Raw genomic sequence first — 26,595 nt, forward strand, 5'->3', positions numbered from 1 at the left:
TCTCTGTGCTTCCTGGACTTTGGTGGCTATTTCTTTTACCATGTTAGGGAAGTTTTCAAATAATCTCTCCAGATATTTTCTTGGGTCTTTTCTCTATCTCTTCTCCTTCTGGGACTTCCATGTTATTTGTCATTTTCCATGTTATTTGTCATTTTCCCCTTGTTGCTTTTAAAATTTTTTCTTTGTCTTTAATTCTTGTCAATCTGGTTACTATGTGTCTCGGCATGTTTCTCCTTGGATTTATCCTGCCTGGGACTCTCTGTGCTTCCTGGACTTTGGTGGCTATTTCTTTTACCATGTTAGGGAAGTTTTCAAATAATCTCTCCAGATATTTTCTTGGGTCTTTTCTCTATCTCTTCTCCTTCTGGGACCCCTACAATGCAAATGTTGGTGTGTTTAATGTTGTCCCAGAGGTTTCTTAGGCTGTTTTCATTTATTTTCATTCTTTTTTCTTTATTCTGTTCTGTGGCAGTGATTTCCAACTTTCCATCTTCCAAGTCACTTATCCATTCTTGTGCCTCAGTTATTCTGCTATTGATTCATTCTAGTGTATTTTTCTTTTCAGTTATTGTATTGTTCACCTGTGCTTGTTCTTTAATTCTTCTGGGTGTTTGTTCCTTAATTCTTCTAGGTCTTTGTTAAACATTTCTTGCCTCTTCTCAGTCTTTGCCCCCATTCTTTTTCCAAGGTCTGGATCATCTTCACTATCATTATTCTGAATTCTTTTTCTGGAAGGTTGCCTATCTCCACTTAATTTAGTTGTTTTTCTGGGGTTTTATCTTGTTCCTTCATCTGGTACATAGCCCTCTGCCTTTTCATTTTATCTATCTGTGAATGTGGTTTTCATTCTACAGGCTGCAGGATTGTAGTTCTTCTTTCTTCTGCTGTCTGTCCTCTATTGGATGAGGCTATCTAAGAGGCTTGTGCAAGGTTTCTGATGGGAGGGACTGGTGGTGGGTAGAGCTGGCTGTTGCTCTGGTGGGCAGAGCTCAGTAAAACCTTAATCTGCTTGTCTGCTGATGGGTGGGTCTGGGTTCCCTCCCTGTTGGTTGTTTGGCCTGAGGTGACCCAACAATGGAGCCTACAGGCTCTTTGGTGTGGCTAATGGTGGACTCTGGGAGAGCTCAAGGAGTACTTCCCAGACCTTCTGCTGCCAGTATCCTTGTCCCCACTGTAAGCCACAGCCATCCCCCACCTCTGTAGGAGACCCTCCAACACTAGCAGGTAGGTCTGATTCAGTCTCTTATGGGGTCACTGCTCTTTCCTCCTGGGTCCTGATGCACACACTACTTTGTGTGTGCCCTCCAAGAGTGGAGTCTCTGTTTCACCTAGTCCTGTCGAAGTACTGCAATCAAATCTCGCTAGCCTTCAAAGTCTGATTCTCTGGGAATTCCTCCTCCCGTTACCAGATTCCCTGGTTGGGAAGCCTGATGTGGGGCTCAGAACCTTCACTCCAGTGTGTGGACTTCTGTGGAATAATTGTTCTCCCATTTGTGAGTCACCCACCTTGTGGTTATGGGGTTTGATTTTATTATGATTGTGCCCCTCCTACTGTCTCATTGCAGCTTCTCCTTTGTCTTTGGATGTGGGGTAATTTTTTGGTGAGTTCCAGTGTCTCCTGTCAATGATTGTTCAGCAGTTAGTTGTGATTCCAGTGTTCTCACAAGAGGGAGTGAGCGCACATCCTTCTACTCCACAATCTTGAACAAATCCCCAGTTTTATGGTTTTAAAACCAGGATTAAGCAAATGTTAAGTTAAAACCAACAGGTGTCACTTATATAATAATGGTTAAGAAGGGAGCATTTTAAGCTAGAAATGCCATTGAAAATATGAAATCTTTCCTCATATTAAGAAAATGTTTAAAAATAATTTGTCACAGGAATTTTAGATAGTCTGATAGTCCTGTTGAATGAGATCAATTATGATTATGCTCTGAATTTTTATTCATTTCATTCTCACTTTTCTTCTGCTCACCCACACATCCCTGATAACCAGAGAAATGGTGAAGAGAAAATGTTCTTTTGAGCGCTAGCCTCAGTTTTCAGTGCTGTTACACTGCATATTAATAAGTCACATGCTTTGGTCTCATGTTGGAAGTGGCAGAGAGAACATTTTTATACCAGTATGTAAAGAACTTTAAGACATAGCTCATCCTCCATTCAGATAAGAAATGGAATATCAATCCAACCAACAAACAAACAGAACATTCTCAACTATGGTTACTTTGGATCTACAATCTAGTTACTTTGGATCTACAATCCTAGATCTTCATGTGGTCCAGCCCCACCTTGGCATATGTCCCATCCATCTTGGCATAGCTCTGACTGAAGGTAAAAAACAAGTTCTCTCAGAAGAGCATCTGCCATCTTGTACCAAATCTAAGAGCTCACCAATTGTTAAGATGTATTCCTATTTTATGTGCCACAGAGAGATAAACAGTGCTGCAAATCAAACTATGGTGCTGTGTTTTATCTCATCAAACATAGGCTGCATCTTAATTTTAGAGATGCTAAAGTGCAAAAGGGATCAATGAATTTAAGTAAGCATTCCTCTTCTGGACCTGAAGGAAAGGCTTTTGGTTCTACATTTCTGCCAAGTAAGCAATAAAAAGGAAAAGTATTCTAAATGTGGCATTTATACATTCAATATAGCAAAAAGGATGTCAGGTGATACAGAAATACTAGAACCATTCTGAGTAGACTATTCAGAACATAAAATGATACTTGTAATTATTATTAAACATACACGGTGAATTGATGGTATTTCTTTTCTTTATGTTGATTATAGAAAGGAAAATGTTATTATCTTATCCATGTTTAGATCCCTCTCAGGTCGAATTGTTGGAGGTGTTTGGTGGTTCTTTACACTCATCATTATATCATCTTATACTGCTAACCTCGCTGCTTTCCTGACTGTCGAGAGAATGGTCTCCCCCATAGAAAGTGCGGAAGACCTGGCCAAACAAACAGAAATTGCCTATGGAACATTGGATTCAGGGTCAACAAAAGAATTCTTCAGAGTAAGTTGAGGGGAAAACTAAAAAGGAAATGTTCATAACTTTCAAATTCAGGCAATTTTGCCAATTATTATATTATGGGCTCTAGCTATTATAAGTTTTGCAAACATAATGGTAACTGCTATGTTTAAACATAGCAATGTTATATACTTCTACTTGGATTTTATAATCACTTTAATTTGAAAAAGCTAATTGATTTATTCACATTGCAAGAGGGACCCTTACGAAGGAAAAGTAACAACAAAAAGGTAAATAAAGCAACTTTATAACATAATTTATCCCAAAGATTCCAGTATTCATAATGCTATGAAGATACTTCATCTGGCAAGATTTGGATTTATCTATGCTTTGGAATTTAGAGCATAAAAATGAAAGCATGGCTTTTTTTTTTTTCAAAGAATACATTTACCTTGCTGCATTTGAATCCCAAAACCTTAATTTCATGTTATAGTACCTATATGATGTTTATTATTCTATAATCTATTCTGTAACAATGGATTTCAAAGCAATATATTTGCTTTCTCACATGATAATGGGAACAAGAACTACTAAGTTCTAGCATCTTTGTAAAACATTGTATGATATTGCATTTTTGCTGATTTCTCTGCTTTTGCAGATAAAATTGTTCAAACTGATATAATTGCGTTTCACATATGGATATAATTCCTTTGGCTTGCCATCATGATGGCAGGTATTTTGGAGGTTTTGTTTTTAGCTGTTTGTACCACTATAAGGATGAATTTTTTGATCTGTGAATCTCTTTCACTCTGCTTTTACTTAAATCCAGAAATTTCACAATGTGTGATCAGAGATAAGGGTTAATTTTGTGACTTTAGAACCAAAAAACTAAAAAGTGGTCAGGGTGAAATTTTCACAGATATTTCATTAGGTAATTGTGGCATCTTATATTTAACATCAATTACTTAGAGACTAAATATTTAGTAATTTAGAAGACAAGATATGTTTCACTATTTCCTAAACTATTGTGTAAAATTAATGATAGCCCTTTAAAGTAAATTCACACTTATATACAGTACTTGGGAGATTACATTTTCATTTTAAATGTGTATATTTATTGTTTTCTCACTCAGCTTGGAAATTAAAAACAACAAAAGATACTACTCCTTAAGCCAGCCTTAACTTTCATGCACTTGAATTTCAATAATATTTCTTTTAAAAAAAAATTCAATTATAGTATTCTTAGATATGACAGATGTTTATGTAACACTAAATCAGGAACAAATCACTCAAAAATTGTGCCAAACCCATCATTGCACATTGTTTTCAAAAAAAACAGACAGTGAACATCTTTGTCAAAAATTTGGAGCATTACTAATAGATATAAAATTTGTAAATTAATTATAAACTACTTGTAGATTTTTCTAAAACTGTGAATAATTGTCATGACAATATATTTTATTAACAATATTCTATGGATAAACTTAATTAGCCAAATTTTTTAACTTACTGAGTGCATCCCAGTTTCTAAAGCTTAATATAGTAACACACTGCTCTAACACATTTTAGCATAATTTCAGTACTTTTCTGGAAATCTATGTTTCCACCCAAAAGAAACTAGGTAAAATTTAGTGACTTTGACTAAAAACCATTATGTATATGCATCAAAATAGAATACAAATTTGTGCTATCATTTACATTTTACTGAAAAATGATGACTGATTTTCATGTAAATAAAGCAGATATTTGTAGGTTCATCATTTTGCCTTGAGTGAGAAAGGGGAAAAGAAATATCATATTGATTCCCTGAAAATGTTTCAAAAATAACTCACTGTAGAGCTCTTTGGCATCAAATACATTGCGAATGTTATTTCTAATCTTTATAGAGTTTTAAAAAACTGCTCAAGTTTGAAAAACTAATGAAGTAGGTAAGAGAATATATTGATTAGAAATATAGGAATAAGGAAAGCTGCTTCCTAGATACAGAGCCTCCCATATAAGTAGTGCAGTCACCATGCCCTGTTTCCTTTCTGTCCCACCCAATTATAGTTTTAAAATTGAAAGAGTGTTATATGTATAGGTATTTATGTTGCAGAATAGTTTGAACCCTAATAGGACAAGAAAATAATTTTCCCTGAAAGCATACTTCCAGGAATGCATAAATTTGAGATCTCTGATAAAAATCTCCTTCATTTCCTACCCTATGTTCTCCCTCCTCTCTCATACATGATCACCTGGTTTAAATAAATCATTTGTCTGATGGGTTGTTGAGGAAACAGAACGTGAAAGGTATTTTTGCCCTTGTCAAAAATGTTTTCTTATAGGAACACAGTAATGGAACATCTATCAGCTTCACTAAACTGCCTCAGGAAATGAATACTCAGCATTTCAAAAAATGTTGCAGTTGTTCTGGAAAAAGAATTAGGCCATGGGAGAAAATTACATCAGAATTCAACTGTTGCCTTGGTTTTGTACCATTATGAAACTTGATATGTTTCATGTTCTGTGCCACTTGTTAAGCATACACACAGAGGCATTTAAAGGAATTTTGTACTTGTCACTTAATGACAGGCTTTTTTAAAGGTACTTTTACATTATTATAAACCTGATTTAAACACACTGATTTTCATTTCAGTGCAGATTTTATCCTGTACCTGTTTCAGTCATCAGTGAAATCATGAATGCATAAATGAGATGGATTAGTATTTCAGGGCTTATAATATTATCAAATAGTACATTGATAAGCTCCTACTGGAACATCAGTCTTGCTGCATAAGCTACTAAAAGCAGGAAATAATTCACCTGATAACAATGTAAATATCAACTATAGTGCATGACATTTTTACATATTTTCTATTAAAAGCAGAAATGGCAAAATACTTAATTTTGAAAAATTAAAAGGATAGCACATTTTTAAATCTCCAAGAATTATTATAAGTAATGAAATAATGCTTTAAATAGTTTCCCATGCATTGTGTTTCACAATAAAGATGAAACAAGTAAATCTGAGATCAATTTTATAATTTAAAAAAAAATGACATATTATCTTTGCTTATTACCTTGAGCATATTCACTCCCCAAACCTGATCTTTAAGTAGATATCACAATTGAAGATGAAGATGTAAAAGTCCCACTATCACTACATTTATGAGCTTACTGGGTCTGCAAAAATCTCATTTTAGTCTGTCTCATCAAATTTATAAAAATTACCTTATCCTCATTCCTTAGCAAACACCCTCTTACAGTCACAAGTAAGGCACAGCGATATTATTTCCAGTCCTTTACCTCCTGAATTTCCCAACCTCACCCTCTCCACCATGTGGACTTGATTTTATCTAAACCATGCCCCTTAAAATCAGAATCAGAATTTCTAAACATTAACATAGTGACACACCATATAAATTTTTTTTCCCAAAAAGTTTCTTTCATCATTCCTCTATTTTCCACTGAAAGTGTGTATTTTATAATTTCTATTATACATAAGAAATTAAGCATAATTACACTACAGATTCCTCTTTCTTCTGGACTTTAAAGGAATTAATTTAACTTCTTTTGCACTTAAGGTATATGTAATTCAATATACTTAAACAAAAGCAGTACTAATTTTCCTCACATTAATATTATGGGAATGGACATCTATAAAATATCAATGACCTAAAGGTATTTTATTCCTTTAAAAAAATCATTTGCTTTAATATTATATTGCATTCTATATAGTTAAATTATCTTCATAATTACCAAGCCCTAAAAGTACTCTTTTTCCATTTTGCTGCCTTAGTTTTGTTTAGCTGTTCTCTTTTCCTTTAATAAGATATAAAAAATAAGTAGAAAATTGCCAAGTAACTAGCATGATTCTCATATTCTTAAAATTTTTCAAAAAAAATTTAATTAAAATAATACTCAGATTTTATTTCTTCTGGTTTCAATGTAGTATACATAGTGAAGCAAAAAATATATATAGAACTCTGTATCTTTGGGGGTGTAACTCTGAAGTGAAGCTATCAATACATTAAAAAAAGTGATTATATGCCTAAATGATGTTGTTTAGCAACACATCTAAATTGAAATCATCAGGATAGATGTTTAAACACAATCAGTATCAAGTGATCCAGAGAGTTGATAATTTTCAGAAATTGGAACTCATTATAAAATGGAGTAGTTCATACTCTAGAAGAGAACTTCATTATCAGAGATGGAGTGAATGAGGCCTGGCAACATGGCCTCCCTAGTGGATCTCATGGTTAAGGGTTCTGAATCCAGATACTCTTCTGTCCTGGTACAATATAGAATCTTTGCAACTGAATTATATCTGGCATAGAATTTTCCTAACGTGAGGATTTCTGTAGCCAGAAGTAACCTGTCATTACCTAAACACGCATACACAAACATATCAGAATCTCTGAATCATATTTTCAAGTGTTAATAACATAAAAACATTTCAGAGGATACAGGATATCTATTTCCTATCTGATATTTATCACCATTTGAATATACATTAACATAAAATATCTGGGGTTTTTTGGTGTTTAGGTATGCAAATCTCTTATTGTGTGACTTATTATATAGATTTATTGATTACTAAATTTCCGCCTTATGAAGCCAAAATTTTGAATACCACTTTTATCAGTTTCTTTGTTCACCTGAGTAATTTGCTTTTACCTAAAACATGCATTCTTAAATTTGCCATTTGGGTACCTTGTTGATTATTGAAGATCTGCTTCTTGTTGGATTCTATCTTCTGGTAAACAAAACAAGGTTGGTGTAAATAAGTATACATGCTACTCAGGATTTGGCCTCATGCTTAGATTTAGGTTTGACTGAAGTCTCCATTACTTTTAATTTGGATCCAGATGCAAAATTTCCACATCTTGCTATTGAACAAAATTAATTGCACCTGATAAAAGTCTGTGTGTATCATTGTATTGTCAAACGCCAAACAGGATTTGGGCTTTTCTATTTTATTAAATATATCGTTTGGGGACATTTGAGTTCATTTGGATATATTTTCGTGTGAAAAAATGTGTGGATGAAAAAATCTAATATGAATGCAGATACCGACAAAATGAATTGGATAAATTAAGTCCTGCAAATAATGTAGATACAGCCCAAATAAACAAAAATATAAGTAAGTTTCTTGGCTGAAGTCAAGGGATTAGAAAAACTAACTCTCCAAAATATAAAGTGGGAAAACAAGAATTACTTCTCTTTAAAGTTTAATATATGTTCTATTTGGAGATTTTGTTTAAAAAGGTCTAAAAATGTTTTGGTGAACCTAGTTTGATTCTTGTTTTATGGATATTTGGTTTGTAAACTAGGGCAGATTTCTCCTCCTCCTTTGGTGTTCAAATACTGACTTGATAGGGACTACACATTTTGTTTATATTTTTTTAGAATGGTTTACATTAAAACTTTGAGGCATGGAAAAATATGAAAATAAAACAATATAACAACTCTCCTTGTTTAATTCAGTACAACTCTCTCTATGGCTGTCTACATTTTATAATAATAATAAGTTGTTCTTTAAGCAGTTGAGTAAGGTAGTTATTATGACATGAGGTACCTTTTTCTCCAAATATCACTTTTAAATGTTTTTCATTTCAGTGATTTTCTTAAACAGTTGTAAAAGGCAGTTTTCTAATTGTAAAAGAATAATGTTATTATGGCAAATTGCAATTAGAGGGTAACGTAGAAGGCTTTATCCTTATCTCGGTTCAGTCAATATTAACATCTTGTTCCCTTCTTTCCTGTATTTAATTTTATTTTAATGTCCTCCAGAGATCAAAAATAGCAGTGTATGAAAAGATGTGGACCTACATGCGATCAGCAGAGCCATCAGTGTTCACTAGGACTACAGCTGAGGGAGTAGCTCGTGTCCGAAAATCCAAGGGCAAATTTGCCTTTCTCCTGGAGTCCACTATGAATGAATACATTGAGCAGCGAAAGCCATGTGACACAATGAAAGTGGGAGGAAATCTGGATTCGAAAGGCTATGGAGTAGCAACACCCAAGGGTTCTTCATTAAGGTGGGTGGAATAGTATAACAATATAACATGTGTTGTTATAGTATTCCACCTTCCCTGATGTCCCTGAGAGAATTATTTTGTTTTGTGTGTGAACATGGTATGTTTGTTTGTTTTTCTGTTTCTCCATTTCACATTTTTTGGTCAACAATCAGGTATTTTTTTTTAATTTTAGAATAATTAATCTTAATTGACATATATCTTTTAAGGCCATATAAAAACCAAACTGGTTGAACACTAGCTGCTTCCAGTGGGCCTAAAACATGGGTAGCATATGCTTCTATATCTCATCAACTTTTTTTGGTCACTGAAATCTACATTCTCATTGTGTCAGTAATAATTCTACATTTTTTCATTATTTTTAAAATTATGCCTGCCTGCTAGTTTCTAAGAAGAAATCAATATCTTCTAGAAAAACACTTTTTTTCCATTTCAATGTTTCATTTATTATGACATCATTATATTTTAGAAAATCCTGAATTGTATCAATGCTAACTTTGTAAATCACATTTATTTATAAATGCAATTATGATCAGAGGGAAAACTGGGCTCTGATTTTATTGTGCTTACTCAAGTCACACTCTCTACTGTTGCAAAGGGAGTATGGGGTAAGTAAGATCTGTAAAATTAGACCCAGTAACGATTCAAAATTGTTCACACGTAGACCTCTAAAATGTGACTTATGACCAAAGCATCACACATGTGGTTGATAGTCCACATGTGTTAAAAGTGGGACTTTGTTTCTTAAGGAAATGTTGGTAAAATCTGCCCTTTTCACCCTTTTGGTCCTGGACATAGAAAAATTCACATGTTTATGTCCAGGAGGCAGAGTTTCCTATTTTCCTTAAGTAACAAAGGCTGCTGTTGAATTGCTGGGGTTAGAGCAAAGCTGGGGTCAAAAGTGACGACTGATAAATTACTCTGGTCTCAGTGCTGCTTAGGAGAGATTCATACAAAGCACAGATTCAAGAAGAAATCAGAATCTTTGCCAAAGGAATTAACCAAGAACCTGGTCTTGAAAAATGATGTTTCTGGTAAGCCTTTGAAAAATGAAGGTAATGAGACCTGTACTGTTGCCTAGTAGGAGTGAAAACAATACAAAATTATATGATTGGTTTCAAAAAGGGAACTGCAATGTATTTTGGGTATATGTGCTGGGTGGGGGAGAAGTTGAGACAGATATAAGAAACAAATACTACTACTGAAAAGTTTGTGTTAAAACAGTATTTTGTGTTTGCAAACAACACTGTAATAATTCGAGAGGGGTTCCATGGTATGTTCAAAAGGGACAATTTTTAAAGGAGATAGAACAAAATTAGCCAGCAAAGACATATTTGGGTGTAGACTTTGGCAATACTGAAGTCAGGTTTATTTGAACACACTTCGCATATGAAACTGGAGAAATGTGCACGGAGAAAGCCAAACAAATAAATTATCTATGATAAAATTCTACCCAAAAAGATTTCAGCCATTCAGAAACTAAAAGTGACATTAGAATATTTGGTCTTTAAGGGAATATTTTGTTTGATGCAACATGAGAAACATGTAATTTCAATGAGGCCATGTGGCAAATAAATCTCTATTGAAATAGTAGTAAATAGAAAGGGAGACAGCAACAGAGGGTGATATGTAGATTACTGTTCACACTATTGATTACATTCACTGGATGTAGCACTTGCTCTTAATTAATTCTCTGTGGATGTAGCTGCCTTGTCCTCTGTCTTGTGTCTACTGATAAAGTCAAGTTCCAGGGACTGAATTTGGCCCTCAGATAAGGGTGCGCCTGACTCCCATTGATAGCAAGAGTGTTCCCTCTTAAATGTACCACTTTGTCAAATCCACACTACAGGGATTGTTTAGGGAGAAGCTGAAGGGCTTCATCTGTCTAGAACTGTATAATAATCAGCTATTGGCCTCCCCCTCTTTTCCTGTCTTTCCCTGGATCTTGTTAATGAGGCAATTGTTAAACTCAGCTTCCTGGGTTAAGAGTTTGTTTATGTGCTTTGCTTTATACATGCCACAATTTCCTGAGCAAGCTGGACCCTGCATGCCAAAACCACAGTCATTTTGTCCTGTCTTTGAGAATACTGGAAGTGCACTGAAGGCTAACCACCATTCACCTTACCCACACCTCCTTACTCCCCCACACCCAGCCCAACTAAGCAGGAGGTTCATTAAGCTTAAATTCTCATTCTTATTCAACTAGTAACCTTCTGCTTCAAAAGAGGCAAACTAGTATAGAGATGGACCAATAGGCACCTTCTGTATAAATGACGAAATTCAAAATAATTACAGTCATCAGAGAAAGATCCAGAGGGCATACCTTCATCAAGAGTATCTTTGAAAACTTTCTGCCTCATTTGTTCAGTTGAGACTAAGTCTGTTTTCCCACAAAATCTATTTTTTTAACCAAGTTTTTAGGTTAATAGTTCTGGACACATTGAGACTGGTCTGTTTCATTGTCATTAATTATGGCTTTCTTCCAAACGCTGCTGTTTTGATTCATTGGGTAATATGAGACTTTATGAAAAGGAAAACAATCTTCCTTCTATATAAGTATAACCAGAGAATGCAGACAAATGACTAGCAATCTTCTGTTGATCTAGGGAGTTTTTTTATTTCCAGATCTTGCTGTTTGGTCAAAATGCTTCATAATAAATGTCACAGAAAAGAGTAAGAGTAGGATATATAATCAGGATGGAAAATCAAGACTTGGGTCTTTAATGTAGGCTTTAAAACACAGGCAATCAGGATCATCACAGAGCATATATCTGTGACTAGGGTAACAAATATTAAACCAGTTATGACTGGCACCCATCTTTATGGTAGAGAATGATATGCAAAGCTCCCTATTGTTCAGAGAGACTTTATTTCAGGCTAGCGTTTGCTGGGCATACACATACGTAGCATTTCACAATGTTAAAACCATCAAGCTATCACTAATGGCTCTCAGTAACAGAAGGCCAATAAGTATGCTCAGAAATTATCAGTATATTATGATTTGACATAGATTCTCCAATTTGTAGGTGATAGAATGATGCCAGGTATATTGATGTTGTTAAACTTAGAATCTATAAATTTTAAAATTAAAAAGGAAAGCAATTATAGGTAAGTGTACCTACAAGCTATAAATATCAGTGAGTGAAAAAACTTAAATCTTACTGGCATTACTATTTGTGTTTCTAAGTTACCTTCCAAAGAAAACTTTCAGGTCTTATTGTGAGATAAAAGGGTAAAATCTCTTATGTTTCACTATCTCCCTACTTTGATATTTCTCTTGAATCTTCTTTCCACATGCACAATGCCATTTATTCTACATGAACTTCCTTCTCATCCCTTCTCCAGTATCCTTGGCAATCCAAAACTCTTGTAAAAGCCTTCACTGGTTGAGAAATTTTTAAAGGTTGTTTTAAAATAGGCACTCTAGATGGCATAGCAATGTGATGTAAACTTTAGATGAAAGAGGAAGTGTATTTTGACTATACTATCAATACTATCAACTTTACTATGCAACTTTAGTATAGATACGTACTACACTATAGTATTTATTATCTAGGAAAGTTGTATACTTTACTATCAAAATAGTAGTTTCTTTAGTGTATTATCTATATTACACTAGTTTCTAGACTCTCAACTTTACCATGCAATAAGTAAACTGATAAAGATTGTTTAGAGTAAATCGTAATTTATTTAATACAGATTTACTGACTATTAAATAGTTGTTAAATGAGAAATACCCCTTTTAAAAATATTCATGGTATCTAGTATCTTCAAGTACTTCCAGGAAACAAAGAAGTGGATCATATCTTCAGAATTTTCCTGGCCTTTGTAAAGATTTTTATGCTTGACCCTAATGTTTGAAGCCACATTAAAAAAACTAGTCTCCTGGGGATTCCCTGGCAGTCCAGTGTTTAGGGCTCAGCGCTTTCTCTGCTATGGTCCTGGGTTTGATCCCTGTCGGGGAACTAAGTTCCCACAAGCCATGTGGCGCAGCCAAAAATTTAAAAATAAAACTAAAAAAGAAAAAAGCTAGTCTCCTATACTTTTATTATTCAATAGGGATAATTCCCATTCAAATTTTGCCTTCTCTAAAAATATTTGTGGAACTGTGCCTAATATAAGACAAATGATCTGTCATTTAAAAAAAAAAAAAAAGATCTTTCAAGAGAAAGCAGTTCCAAAAGAACTTGATCAGTGGTTGAAATCTGGGGAAAAATGAGGCCCATTTGGACTTGCTGATGCCCAGTTACAGGAACCTGTGGCAACAGGAGCTGCTCCTTTGAAACCAGGCACATCATGCTTAGTTTACAACAGGCAACTCAGAGCCCCCACAGCAATATCATGACAGTGGAGAGGAAGTACTAAGAATGGGAATTAGAATAGCACATCTTCATTGGACTTTTTATTTCAGTATTTAACACAATCACTGGCCTCATAAGACACTTGTCTCAAGTCTAAATCTGTATCAGGGTAAGTAGAGTTCTCTGTAGGCCAAATTATGTTTCTTCAACTTGGGAGCATTTTTTTAGGGCAGATGTATTAAATTTAATATTCAAATTCATGTGTGAAAAATATATTATCTTGAAGGAACCACTTTCCTACATAAAATTTCTGAGATATATTTAGTCATAAGTTCAGGTGTACTTGGAAAGTTTAGAAAGAAGGAGTTTGCTGGATGTTGTGTGTGACACTAAAGTTGTAGTCTGTTTTTGGTATTAGTAACAAGTCAATTGTTAGCACTTAATGTAGACACTAGTAAAACTTAAAAGTACAGGAATTTAAAGTGAGTACTTAATATTACTTAGCAGCACTTGGCCTCAAGTAAATATACTTTTAACTTATTTTCTGGAAACGAGTTGCAGCAGATTAGTACACAAGTATGGGTTTATTTTTAACTATTATGGAAAGGGAGAGATATGTTTTCATTTATGAATATCCCTCATTTTATTAGGTGCCATATTAAAAGATGCTACAGATAACTTAGTTTTTGAACTTAGTTTTTGTGATCCCATTATGTTTTGGAACATAGTCTGTTGGCCTAGGGATTAGAAAACACACTCATACAAAAATCATTTGCACCTCTCAGCATAAACGCACACAAACACATGCAAATCCCCCTGGTTGTGATATGCTTAAACACTTACTCAGTTTGCTATTAGAGATGTGGGTACCAAGTATTTTACATTCACAAACTGAGATGTCACATGGTAAAGGTATCAATGCTAAATGTGTCCCAGGGGAAAATAATCCCCTTTAGAATTCATGCATCCCATCTTTCTCTTGCTAGATATTGAGTACAGTAGGAAACATAAAACTTTCTATTGCCATTTGAAATTTTAGATTTTTCATTTCGCTCTTTCCTGCAGTTAAAAGATGATTAAATTTACAGCTCCCCATGAAAAGGAAAAAAATCCTGCATTTTTCTGCATTTCTTTAAGATCACCAAGTATTATACATTTTCCATTCTCCCCGCTCGTAAAAAGAAAAAAGTGCCAATATGATTTGCCTTCATTCATTTGCCAATTTATTCAACAGATGGTTGCTGGGTTCCACCTGAGAATTTGCCAGAGAGTTTTCAAGTTGTTCATTCTGGGGATGTTTTGTGGCTGCCGTAGGTAACACCACCTGAAAGTTTAAATTCAGTGTTTACCTGTATACGCCTCCTCTCCATTACATTTAGAAGCTATATTTTAGTAACTTGCCTGAGAAACGTGGAGAATTTGTGGCTGTTTTAGTTTATACCACTTCAAAGAGGATTAAATTAATAAGATAAAACTGCTACAAAAGAAGTTTAACAGTTTAAGCCTTCACAACCTGATTTGACAAGAGATCTAAGTTTAGATCTCAATTTTGACAGTTCTGTGAAAAGCCAGAATTCCAAGCTGTTGTTCTTTAGTCCCACACAATTGTCTTATAAACAAATACTTTAAGTGTAAAGAATCCCCCAAAAGAATATCTATATCCTAAAAAATTCAAGTTAATTCAATTGCAACACACAACTAATGTGAGTGTAGAACCTATAGCCAACCAAGTCAAGCAGCCTTGACCTACCCATGCCACATGTATTTAGGAAACATATAGTTGTATCTAAGGATAAAGTTCATAATCTGATATGTAATAAACGTGCTGTAGATGAACTTATCCCTATATTAGTAGTGTATTTAAGTGTTTCCTCTTGATATATGTCTAATAGTTTGACAGGTTCCATATTATGTCACTTATCTTTACACATCATCTCACTACAAGGATTGGTTTCCAGAAGCAATTGCAGTGCTAGCGCTCAGGTTATAAAGGGGACACAAAGGAACAACAAAGCAAGTGAAAAGGGGTCTGTTTGGCCAAGACAATATCAGCCAAGATGGGGCTGGTTTATTATTCATATTTAAGAGAAGGAAGATAGAATAGTTTGGCAGTCATTTGGAATGAACTGGGAAATAGTTTAGAATTATATTCTGCTTTAATTTAAGTAGGGATAAGAAACTGTAGCTCATTTATTTAAATATTTATTTCTCCCCCAAAATCAGTCCTATAATTCTTGTTTTCAGAATGAAATAACATACATTTGAAATAGCTTTACCACAAACATAGTCATACACACCTGGCAACACCTGAATAGAAAAGTCACCAATCGAGTTTTTAAAATACCTAGCCTGGCCACAAGGCTTCTCAGAAATGGGCATTATATTGATTATGAGAACATTTTAAAAATAATAATCATAAAAACAGAAGTTAGAAATACTGTGAATACATTGTTTATCCTCCTTAATACCAGGAATAGCTTTTTCATGATTAAAAGTAGTTTATTTTAAATGGACAGATTCCAAACTTTCTGAAAACCTAAAATTCATTGTTAGGACTCATTCACAGAATGAAATACACTTTCAGAAACTTTGTAAAGCCATTTCAATATGTTTCTTTACTGTCACACAACTCAACAATGAAAGAATCATTAAAGGCATAAAAATTTTCTTAGCATTAATTCTGCCTTTCAAAGTATACAATACCAAAATGTGGAAGAAATCTATCACTGTAAATACTATTGACCAAACAAAGTCACGACATCATATTGAAATAATCTAGATTTTATTTATCTTAATTTTTTCTAGGGTACTCAATGAAGAAATTAATACACAAATATTTTTTACAGAAATGTTAAAAATTCAATCTGTTTTCTCTAAGTGTTAACTATTTGGGAGTTTGCCAAAATAAAAATCAAATTGGAGTCAATCAAACAAATGTGACACAAGCAACTCACTTTCAAAGACAACATAAGAGTATATGGACCCTCTCCATTGTTGCTTCACTACACAAAAGATTATATAAAAACTGTCAAGAACTACCTGCAAGGCCTCTGCTATTATAGAAGCCTAGTTGTTTCATATTTGGAGCTGACAGATTTGCAACTTCTGAACATCCTTTTTGATATAGTAACAGGCCAGAATCCTGTTAGTAACTAAGAGAAGACATCATCAGACACCCGGTCCCTAGTTTCCCCTCTTTCCAGGAATTTGCAACTAGGATCACAAAAAAAGTATTATCAATAAGTACAGCTGCTCTAAGTTGCTAACACCTTTAGCATGAAAAGTAAATTTAAAAGATAAAAAGAATGTGAAATAAAAAACTTAAAATTAAACCAAGTATCCAGAACCCTAAATCAATGCCCTAACTTTTGGCTTATATTTGAGGCTAGGCTAATCAGAGGTAAATAGAAGTAAATGGGATCCAAGAAAAACTGACCTGACTGTCTTCCAGAGTAAAAATGAAGGTCATAGACTAAAAAAAAGAATTATTTACTATGAAATGATATAGCAATGATAATATCATATAATGCAAAGAATCAGTTAATCTATTATTTAATTAATGTGCTTTTTAATTTGTTCACTTTTAAGACATAATGTTTAAATTTAGCTTAACATAGAGCTCTAAAAATTGCTGAGCAATGTATTTCTAAAGTGAAACAATAATAGTAGCAGTACAGCATTATAGCTTTCAAACCACTTCCACATATATATATTTTTTACTTGCTCCTTTAAACCCTTTTATGATGTCATTTTGTTACCGAGGAAGACATTATAAATTAGAGACGTTAAGTGACTTGCCCACAGTCTCACACAGCTGAGATTGGAACGGAGATCTTCTGACTCTCTCCAGTGCTCTTATAGGAAAAGAACAAAAAAAGAAAAAAACTTATTAATATAAATATAGTTTACTTTGAAAACTTACTGAACAGGTTCTATGATTATTCCATGCTGCAGTTTCAGCAACATTGATAATTTCAAGGTATATTGCAAATAGCCATATAAGAGCTCAAGAAACTATAAAGTTTAATTAATATTAAAAACTAAATAAACTCTTGATAAGTTAAGGAAATTACACAGAGGTAGATTTCGGGTCAACACAAAGAAAGATTTTACAACAATTAAAACTAGTCCAAAAAATGGGGGGAAATTGGCTATGATTCTCGACATCAGAGTTGTTCAAACAGAAATAGAAGGGATTCTCACATCTCTTAGAGAGTACTGTGACAGTGACATCAAAATTCCCTTCTCACTTTGAGAGTCTGAGATTCTGAGTCATGCCCTGAACTGTCTTTAGCAAAACAACCAAAGAATTCTCTTACACCTCTTTGAAGTTGTGGACACCTAATAACACTGGGGGAAAATTCACCCCCAGAACATCAATAGAAACTCATCAGGTTTTGGAATTAAGTAAGTCACTAATTAACTAAATAGCTGCTTTTATCATAGTCTGTCTACATTGTGAAATGGAAAAGTATTTAAGGAAAGAACTTCTCTGAGAGAACCACAGAGCTAGAGATAGACACAGTTCCTTTATATTTATATATAGAGAGATTTAAAATTATATACTGACGTCAAATTTTTGGCAACGTACAAATCTGACAAAATTCTTTGGATTATATTAAAGTGGGAATAAAACAGCTAAAGTGATACACATACATGTAGAAGGACTTCCTTTGTTTTTTTAAGAATAAAACATATATATCCATATCTAGATATGATAAAAATTGATCTATGAAATGTGGTATCCCGTGGTGGTTCAATATGTAATACTTGAGAGGGTTGATTTTTAAGAGCACCATAATAGCTCCAACAACTTTAGTACTACTTAATTTCTTTTTTATTTTTCCCTTCATTATAAATAGCAATCAGTTTATGCCCTGAAGCATGAAGACTGTATAGCCACTGTAATTGCAACCAAGCCTGGCAGTGTACCTACAGTTGTTCTTATTCATAGATTCTCAGATCATTTCAGAATATAAAGATAATTCCATCAAAAACTCTATCGGATAAGTGGGTTCCACGGATGAAGTAGGTGTTTCATAAAATATAATTTACTCTTTTTTTCTATTTATAGCACAGCTTTATGATTTTTGAATATATCTGTTTCAGAAAAAAAGGAAAGTCTCTATTTCTGTATATATTCTTTAGAATTTATAGAGTATAGTGGATAAAGGCTGGTTTGTCAAAATAGCCATTCTTAGAATATTCATTAAATATATGAAGTTAAAGTTTCCAAGGAAGAACATGAGAAAAAACATGTATATTTGTAGTTGGAGGAGTTTTGTTGTGCCATATTTATATCATGTAATGTTAAAGTGATTAAAGTTCATAGGATGAATCCAACATTAAATAAATGGTAACAGTAATAGATGTGTAATATAGAATCTGCCATACAGTGTTTTTTCCCTGCACATTTTCATAATAGCCATTTGAGTAATGACTACAGCATCCTTCATTTTGACGTCTCTGGGATATACTGTTGACAACCTGACGTTCCAAAAGTACATCCATTTTCTCACTTGATGTCATTTTACTTGATAAAGAATTTTAATAAGTTACCCAAAGTTAAATAACAATAGCACATGATCTTGTATGGGTTCAGGCTCATTCTTGGTCTCCACTTTCCTCCATGTCTCACAGAATTCAATCAATTGTCTGGTATTTGATTTTTTTTTTTTTTTATGGGAGCTGGTCACTGTCTCTGAAATTACGCCAAGGGGTATATAGGAATTGATGCTAAGGTCAGTTAATTAGACATTGGTCTCTAAAGAGATAAAGTCATTCAAGTAAGAAAAGACCATATCATGTATAACAGACTTACTTTGCTGTACTGCAGAAACTAACACAACATTGTAAATCAATTATATTCCATATCAGAGACCATATAAATAAAAAGGAAATAAAATTTAATAACTACTGTACTACATACCAAGCACATGTATATGAATATATTTTCCCCCACAACCCCTTGACATTGGTTCTACTATCTTCATGTGGACAGATGATGTTGCTGAAATTCAAGTCAAAGAGCTTAGAAATGACAGAACTGGAATAGGAGCCCATTATTATATAATTCCAAAATCCATGCTTGTTTCACTATGCCGTCTTGTTTCTCTCCAAAGACACTGAGAGTACTAGTTAGAGACACATTGAGAAAAAAAAAAAAATCCCCTCTTTATCTAACCTATGATTCCCTGTTTTGAGAAAACTAAAGCACATAGTTTCTGATCATACCCATGTCCCAGACTTTTTCCGAATGTTCCCATCTAATGAGCTATTAGGGTTTTTTTTCACTTTCACAATAATTCTTGTTCATACTAGATTTAGTACTGCTTCAAACATGGTGTTGCTTGTAGCACTATCATTTTACCCTCAAAAGACATGAAGAACATCAGGGAAATGCATTGAAACATCACAGCATGCCCCTCTCTACTTGGGGAACTTTAGGTACTCCCCATGGTACACCCTTCATGATTCACTCCAGCTGATGAAAATTACCCAATCAATGCCCTTCCATAAATTACTCTGCTCTAAGTCAGTCTTCAGCTTATTGAAGCTCTAATAAAATAGACTGACTAAAGAGCAGACAGTTTTGTCTCCTTTACACAGCTAATGTTCATTCCCCTTTGGCTTAATCTTTAAAGGTATTTTAAGTTCAATTCAATGAATGCCCCAGTATATCAGATAGTTGGTAGTGTCTTGTGAGACCTGAGGAAGGGATCAGCCAGAACTGAACTTGACTTTAATACAAGACCATGTTCTATTATTGTTTAACTTTGGGTATTTCTCCCCTAGGAGGAGGACAGAGGAGAACTAACCAGCTCCAGGACCAAGGTAAGAGGGGAGTTTTCTTTCAAAAGAATGGGTTCCATTTATTTGAAGGAAACCCCTCCCCCACCTATTTTTAATCCCTTTTTCTTTATACATTTATATTTTTTAACCCAACAGGATTAGGAAAGCAGCTTGCCACCTGTGCATAATAGTTATTTGAATATCCACTTACAAATGAAATAGGAAAAAAACAAAAACCTTCACACAAGTCTTATCAGTTATATGTTAAGGTTTTCCATCATCATTAAATATCAGTGCCAGTTTTCCATTAAGGATTAGATTCTTACATAGGCCTTAGGAAATTGTCATCAGTTGTTAATTTCACTACATGTAAAATATGGATAGTAACTGACAATCAAACCATAATGGATAATGAGGTTACAAAAATATTAAAAGTAAAATCCAAAGTGTTTCTATAGAAAATATATCATTAAGAAAAAAATTTATTAAAATAAGCAGCTGCTTATTTTATAGCTGCTTTATTAAAATAAGCAGCTATAAAAATAATTTAAATGATACATAATTTGAAATATTGTCAGTTAGACTTTTGGTGTGAAGTAGTATAGGATTAATGAAATTTTTAAGGTACCCTATGAAAACTGTGGTTAGAAAAATAAGATGAAAGGGAGGTAATATTGTCTTGAGCAGTACTTCTCCATGCTTATAGAAGCACTTCCCAGGCCTTTTACATTGTCTTTAATGGTTTCCAGTGTTACCTCTCACGTTTTACGTTGTTGTGCATGAACATCATCAGTATTCCCTGCCTTTGGTACTCTATTTCAAATTGGTCCTTCCATAGGGGAGAAATCCAAAGTGAAACAAGTGAGAGAATTTACAAAGCATCCAGAATTTGAGATATTTGAAGAAATCATATGGATTATGGAGGGATCAGCTTCCAGATTCTATCCAGCAATAGCTTTTTGTTATTGTCCCTCTCCAAGGAGGCTACATCTTAATGTGACTCAAACGGATTTTAGGAAAGCTTTAGGATCATGTAACTGAGACAGTTGGGGATCAAGAAGAAGGAAATTTTAGGAAGGAGAAGAAATGTGCCAAAAGAATGAGAATTCAGGCAATGAGTTGTCAGTAAATAATCATCATCTTACAGAAACACAGTTTTTGCTTTGTTACAAATGTGTTTAGAATCTTGGCGTTATCTTAAAATTGGATTTTTGTTAGAGATTGCTATCTTCTGAGTAAGAGCCATAGTAGTCATGTGATTAGGAACATACATGAGAGCACACATACGAACTAGAAATTTGATTTTAATGCCAACGTATACTATTTATGTAGACAATGATATTGCAATGGTCACCAAATCCAGAAACCTAATAGAAACTAACTTTGAGTTTCTCAATGACTGACTCCTTTAGTGAAAGGTATAGGCTATATTGGAGGCACATTATTCATTCCTAAGCAAAGAAAAAAAAAGTCATAATATTTTTAGTGGGCTATTTATATGTTAAAATTGGACACCCACACAGATATTAGTTATGTCAGGCAGATCTGTTGTGTACTTTGAATTCTTATGAAATATATCATGGTAATCTAATTCCGAGAAAGAATTGTTTGGTGGTTCTGCAGTGACTTCTAGTTCTTTTGGATAACCTGAAATTGAGATAAAACATCATTTTTTCTTGTTTAGTCGCTCAGTAAAGTGAAAAGTATTGATCTCATATTAACTGCATTCCATTTATTAAATATATTAAAAATAATTAATGAAAGTGCCCAAACTGGTAGTTTAAAAAGTATCCAACCTGATGAGGAGCTAATAGCTAAAAGACTGTGTGATCTGTTCTAGTATTAACCCCAATAGGAACAACTGTAGGCGAGACTTAATAATTTAAACTTTTTGTCGTTTCTTCCTATTTAAATTTTAATAAAAATAAATGAGAATATGTTTCTGTTTGAAATATGATTATGAGCCCTGTTGCTGTCAAAGATAAGAGCTTTATGTTTCACTTAGAATGGCATAAACTTAAAATATTTATAGACAAATATTTAGAATTCTTAGTCTTCAGTTATTTTCAGAGAATAACAGAAAAGTCACATGCTCTCCTAGTTATGAGCCCCCCTTTGTATGGCAAGTTCAGATAGCTTCCTTTCAAGATCCCATTAGCTTATAATCTCTATTTCTCTAAGACCTATTTTTATCAATCAATTTCCTTTTTCTGTTTGTGCCATTCTCCCACCGAACCAAAATCCAACCCAAAAGTTAAGGTAGATGAAACAAGATCAATTAAAAGACATTTTAAGTTATGTATTTTGAGTTATATTTAAAGACTATTCTATTACTAATGAACCTGCAACCTTAAATGAAAGAGAAAAATTAAAACTTTAATATTTTCTCTCAAGAAAGGTTAAGTAGATGTATTTAGTGAATTAAATACATTATTTATATATACAATAAAATAAATCTTAAGTTAAAACAAATACAGTTGACATTTAAAATCTGTTTATGATAAATGAAATTTTTAATTTCTAAAATGTGCTGAATTATATTGTTCTAAGCAGTAAAAAAATTTCTAAAGGTAGTATGTTTTATTTGCTACACTAAAATAGATTAGAACTGATCTATAAAATTGCCAGTATCTGTGATTTTTGTCTTTGAGTTTAGTTGGAAGTATCAGATTTCCCTTGACATTCACAAACAAACTTGTATATGATTTTATCTTTTAGTATTCTTTGGCTACACAAACTGAGCTGGTGATCTCTTTAACTATCTATAATATGGAATACCTTCTTAGATTATTTTGTTTATACAATGGACAAAATTGCTTGCCATTATTCATTAAGATGGCTAGTGTTAGTAATTTTTTATGTCCTCCTTGCCAATATTTAAAAGACAGTTTTGAAGCCTTTTGCTTTATTTTGTTTTATTTTATTTTTTTGTGTGTTTTAAAACACTCTTCATACCAGGTCTTCCCAAAATTCATTAGGTTCCATGGTTGATTCCCTTTTGTTGTCTAACACACTATACTCTCATTTTAGTAGGTTGCTTGAAAAGTAGCACCTTAAGTTAACTCACTGAGATATCAATTCTGCATTTAGTTATTGAATGCCTACTATATTTCTTGCCCTGCATTAGGACTGAGAATGGTACAAAGTACCATAAGACACAGCTGCTGTCCTCCAAGAAGGAGAAAAAATGGTACAGCTAACATTGTAAAGGAATGTATGACTCAGAGCAAATGTGAGTGCTCCTGAAAATAAATAGATAATTTAAAGAAGCAGGAGATAATTAGAATCTAGAATATTTGGGAAAGACCTGATAAAATAGGTTCAGATGTAATAGATGATAAATATTAATTGAATGAATAACTCAATGAGCGATTACTGGAAAATGATAAGAATTTAGAAAAGCTAAGAGAAAAAAAAAAAAGGAATTCCTGGTGAACTTTCTATCGTGAGACTGGAACTGATTCTGCATAAAACATATTTGGGACTATAAGGAAACAAGACTGGCTGGAGGCAGAGAAGTTCTGTTTGGGAAACTAGGGGTGTTAAGAGGCTGGGCTACTGTGTTAGACAGACCCAAGTTTTATTTCCATCTTTGCCATTTACTAGCCATGTGGATTCAATGAGGATTCAGTGAGAATACAGAGAACTTGACACAGAGTCTAGCTCAACAAAATATAATGAAATTATATTTTAAAGATATATGTAAACTGAATTGTTGGGAAGCCTTGAATACCAGAAAAACTAGAATAGAATAGTATCTTGGAGGCAATCGGGAATCACTGAAGGTTTTTGACAAAGCACTACAAACAAGCAGAGAAACAAGGTTATTCTGACTCTGAGGATCTGAGAATGGATCGAGAGTCAGTGGATCTTGTCTCAGGTGATAAAGACTTTGATAAGGCGATGCCAGTGTAATAGAAATGAAAATATAAATTTAAGAGACACTTTTCAGAAAAGCAGTTCTTAATGGATAATTGGCTATAGGAAAGGAGGGGAAATGAGAATTCAAAGATGAGATTAAGTTTCTGTGACCTTCTAATTCACTATACTGAAGCTTTATTATGATACTGTTCTTGGAGATCCAAGATTAGGTATCATAAAAGATTATCACTTAAATCATTAAGAACCTTGTATGTATCAAAATAAACCTATCTTATTTTAACCATGAGAGAAAATAAATGTTACCATCTAATGAAATCAAGTCATCATTTAGGCTGTTAGTACTGTTTTTTAAAGGAAGTCATCTACTATACTTCCTTCTTGGATATTTGGGAAGGATCAATTCAGTTGACAAGATCACTTACCTTTGAAGCTGTATCTCAGCTCAAGGAGTATTTAGCCAGAGAGAACAGGAGGTACCACCTTCCTAGTGCAGGGAATATGAGTCAAAGCTTAATCAAGGGGTAACCCCTACCAAACCTGAAAAACTTTGCAGGAAAAAGAAAAGTTTCCTTAGATAGCCATAGGAGGGATGAGCAAATATTTTAACTACACAAGAAAGGAAGACAGGAACAAAGATATCATAGTACTGTAGAAAAGAGCACTGGACTAGAAGGCAGAAGACCTGTGTCCCAGCTGGGCTTTGTTGAGCAAGTCACCTAACTTTCATTAGACCTCAGTGACCACATCTGTAAAATGAGAACGTTGGAGACAACCTCTAAACCACATTTTGACCCAAATATTGTAGGATTCTAGTTCTTTAAAGCAATCGATGGACATTTTTAAGACTCAGCAAAGGATGGAAAAAGGAAACATGGTCATGGTTCATGGAATGGTTTAGAATTCTGGAAATTGTATAAAGAGCATAAGGAGAATGGTCTAGGAGATGAAAGAATCTAAAGTCAGGGATGGGGCAGAGTGCACACAGCAAATGACAGTCCAGACAAAGCATCTTTGTGAAAGGGCTAGTATTTTTTAGATTTTATTTTAGAATGATGATAATCACAACTTAAATAGTGAATGATATCTAGAGATAACCTGAAGCACTTCACAATCTTGGTAGTTGTGACTTCACCTTGAAATAAAGCCCTTTTGTACAATTTGATAACAGATAATGATAACAATGGGGTGGCCTAGGGCAGGGACTTTATCCCATATAATCTCAAATAGCACACTCAAAGGCCACCACAAATAAAATAAAATTTAAATTATTTAATATGATTAATTTATATTTTCTAAATACTATGTAAGGGTAAATAATATCTTTTAACAGTTTTTTTTAATTTTTTATTGATTTAACAGACAGTCCTTTAAAAAAACCCATATATGATGTGCTTGCAGAATGATCACAAATTGAGTTAATACCTTGGAAATTCTTTCTTGCCAAATCACAGTCTTAAAACCTCTTCTCTTGGGTTTCCCTGGTGGTGCAGTGGTTGAGGGTGCGCCTGCTGATGCAGGGGACGCGGGTTCGTGCCCCAGTCCGGGCAGATCCCACATGCCATGGAGCGGCTGGGCCCGCAAGCCATGGCTGCTGAGCCTGTGCATCCAGAGCCTGTGCTCCGCAACGGGAGAGGCCACAACAGTGAGAGGCCCACGTACCGCAAAAAAAAAAAAAACAACTAAAAACCTCTTCTCTATTAAAATTCTGGAGCCACCATGGGTCATAGAAATATTTTTACTTCTCTTACCTTTAATAGGCATACATGAAAATCGTCATTAATTAATTTAAAAATAGATTTATTAGAATTGTCAGAGAGGGTTAGATACCCTTCCTCTACCCTGGCTGGTCTAAGAATTAAATTGATAAGAGACAAATTAACAGGAGAAAAATCAAACAAAAGATTAATAACATGTATACATGGGAGAGACCCAGGAAAACTGACTAACTTGCCAAAATGGCCCAAACCCTCACCTTAAAAACAATCTTCAGCTAAAGACAAAAGAGGATGTTGGAGGTAGTCATTTGGGACCTCAAAGGGGGAGGAAGACAATTCACATAGAGATGGAAAAGCAAATATTTGGCAAACAAATGCTTGGGTCATGTGGAGACAGTGGTACACTGAGTGGCCTCTGATCTCTAAGGATACCCCCACCACACCTGGTCCATATTCTTTGCAGATTTCTCTGGTGATAGCTCTATTCCTATAACAGTCCCTCTATCTAAATTCTTAAGGCAGTTAGCAAGAAGGTCAAAGTTTCTTCCTGAGTCTTTTGGGCCTTGATTGTTTCAGCTTGAAATAATTCACATGCCAGATATATTTTGGGGTGGCAGATTTTGTTCCCCTACAGTCTCACCTTTGAAACTTCGAGAAGTTTCACAGTCCAGAAGTTGAATAGATATATTGCTTTATATCTTATCCAATCAGTCTCATAGTCCTGACGATAAGTCAGTTCATTTCAGGAGGCTGTGATGCAGGTAGGCTCTCAAAGTTAGGCCTATAGGGTGCAAGCAATCAGATATTTAATAAGAGGTATTTGTGGGGAGACAAAAGAAAAACAAAGGTTAATTATTGGAGCAAATTCTAAACCCAGTGTCTGAGTCCTGAGAGCTGCCAATCAAGATTT

General features: G+C 34.1%; 1 protein-coding gene across 1 annotated transcript in view; it reads left to right on the forward strand.

The window, feature by feature from the left end:
- Positions 1 to 26,595, forward strand: part of GRIA4 (glutamate ionotropic receptor AMPA type subunit 4) — a 143,862-nt gene that overhangs the window by 95,724 nt on the left and 21,543 nt on the right. The window contains exons 10-11 of the mRNA XM_089915884.1: positions 2,822 to 3,020; positions 8,751 to 8,998. Of these exons, the coding sequence (XP_089772010.1) occupies positions 2,822 to 3,020; positions 8,751 to 8,998 (447 nt within the window). The remainder of the gene's footprint in view (positions 1 to 2,821; positions 3,021 to 8,750; positions 8,999 to 26,595) is intronic.

Source organism: Delphinapterus leucas, chromosome 7, assembly GCF_059928025.1.
Source record: "Delphinapterus leucas isolate spDelLeu-1000000601 "Yukka" chromosome 7, BTC_Dleu_Yukka2, whole genome shotgun sequence".
Classification (NCBI taxonomy): Eukaryota; Metazoa; Chordata; class Mammalia; order Artiodactyla; family Monodontidae; genus Delphinapterus; species Delphinapterus leucas.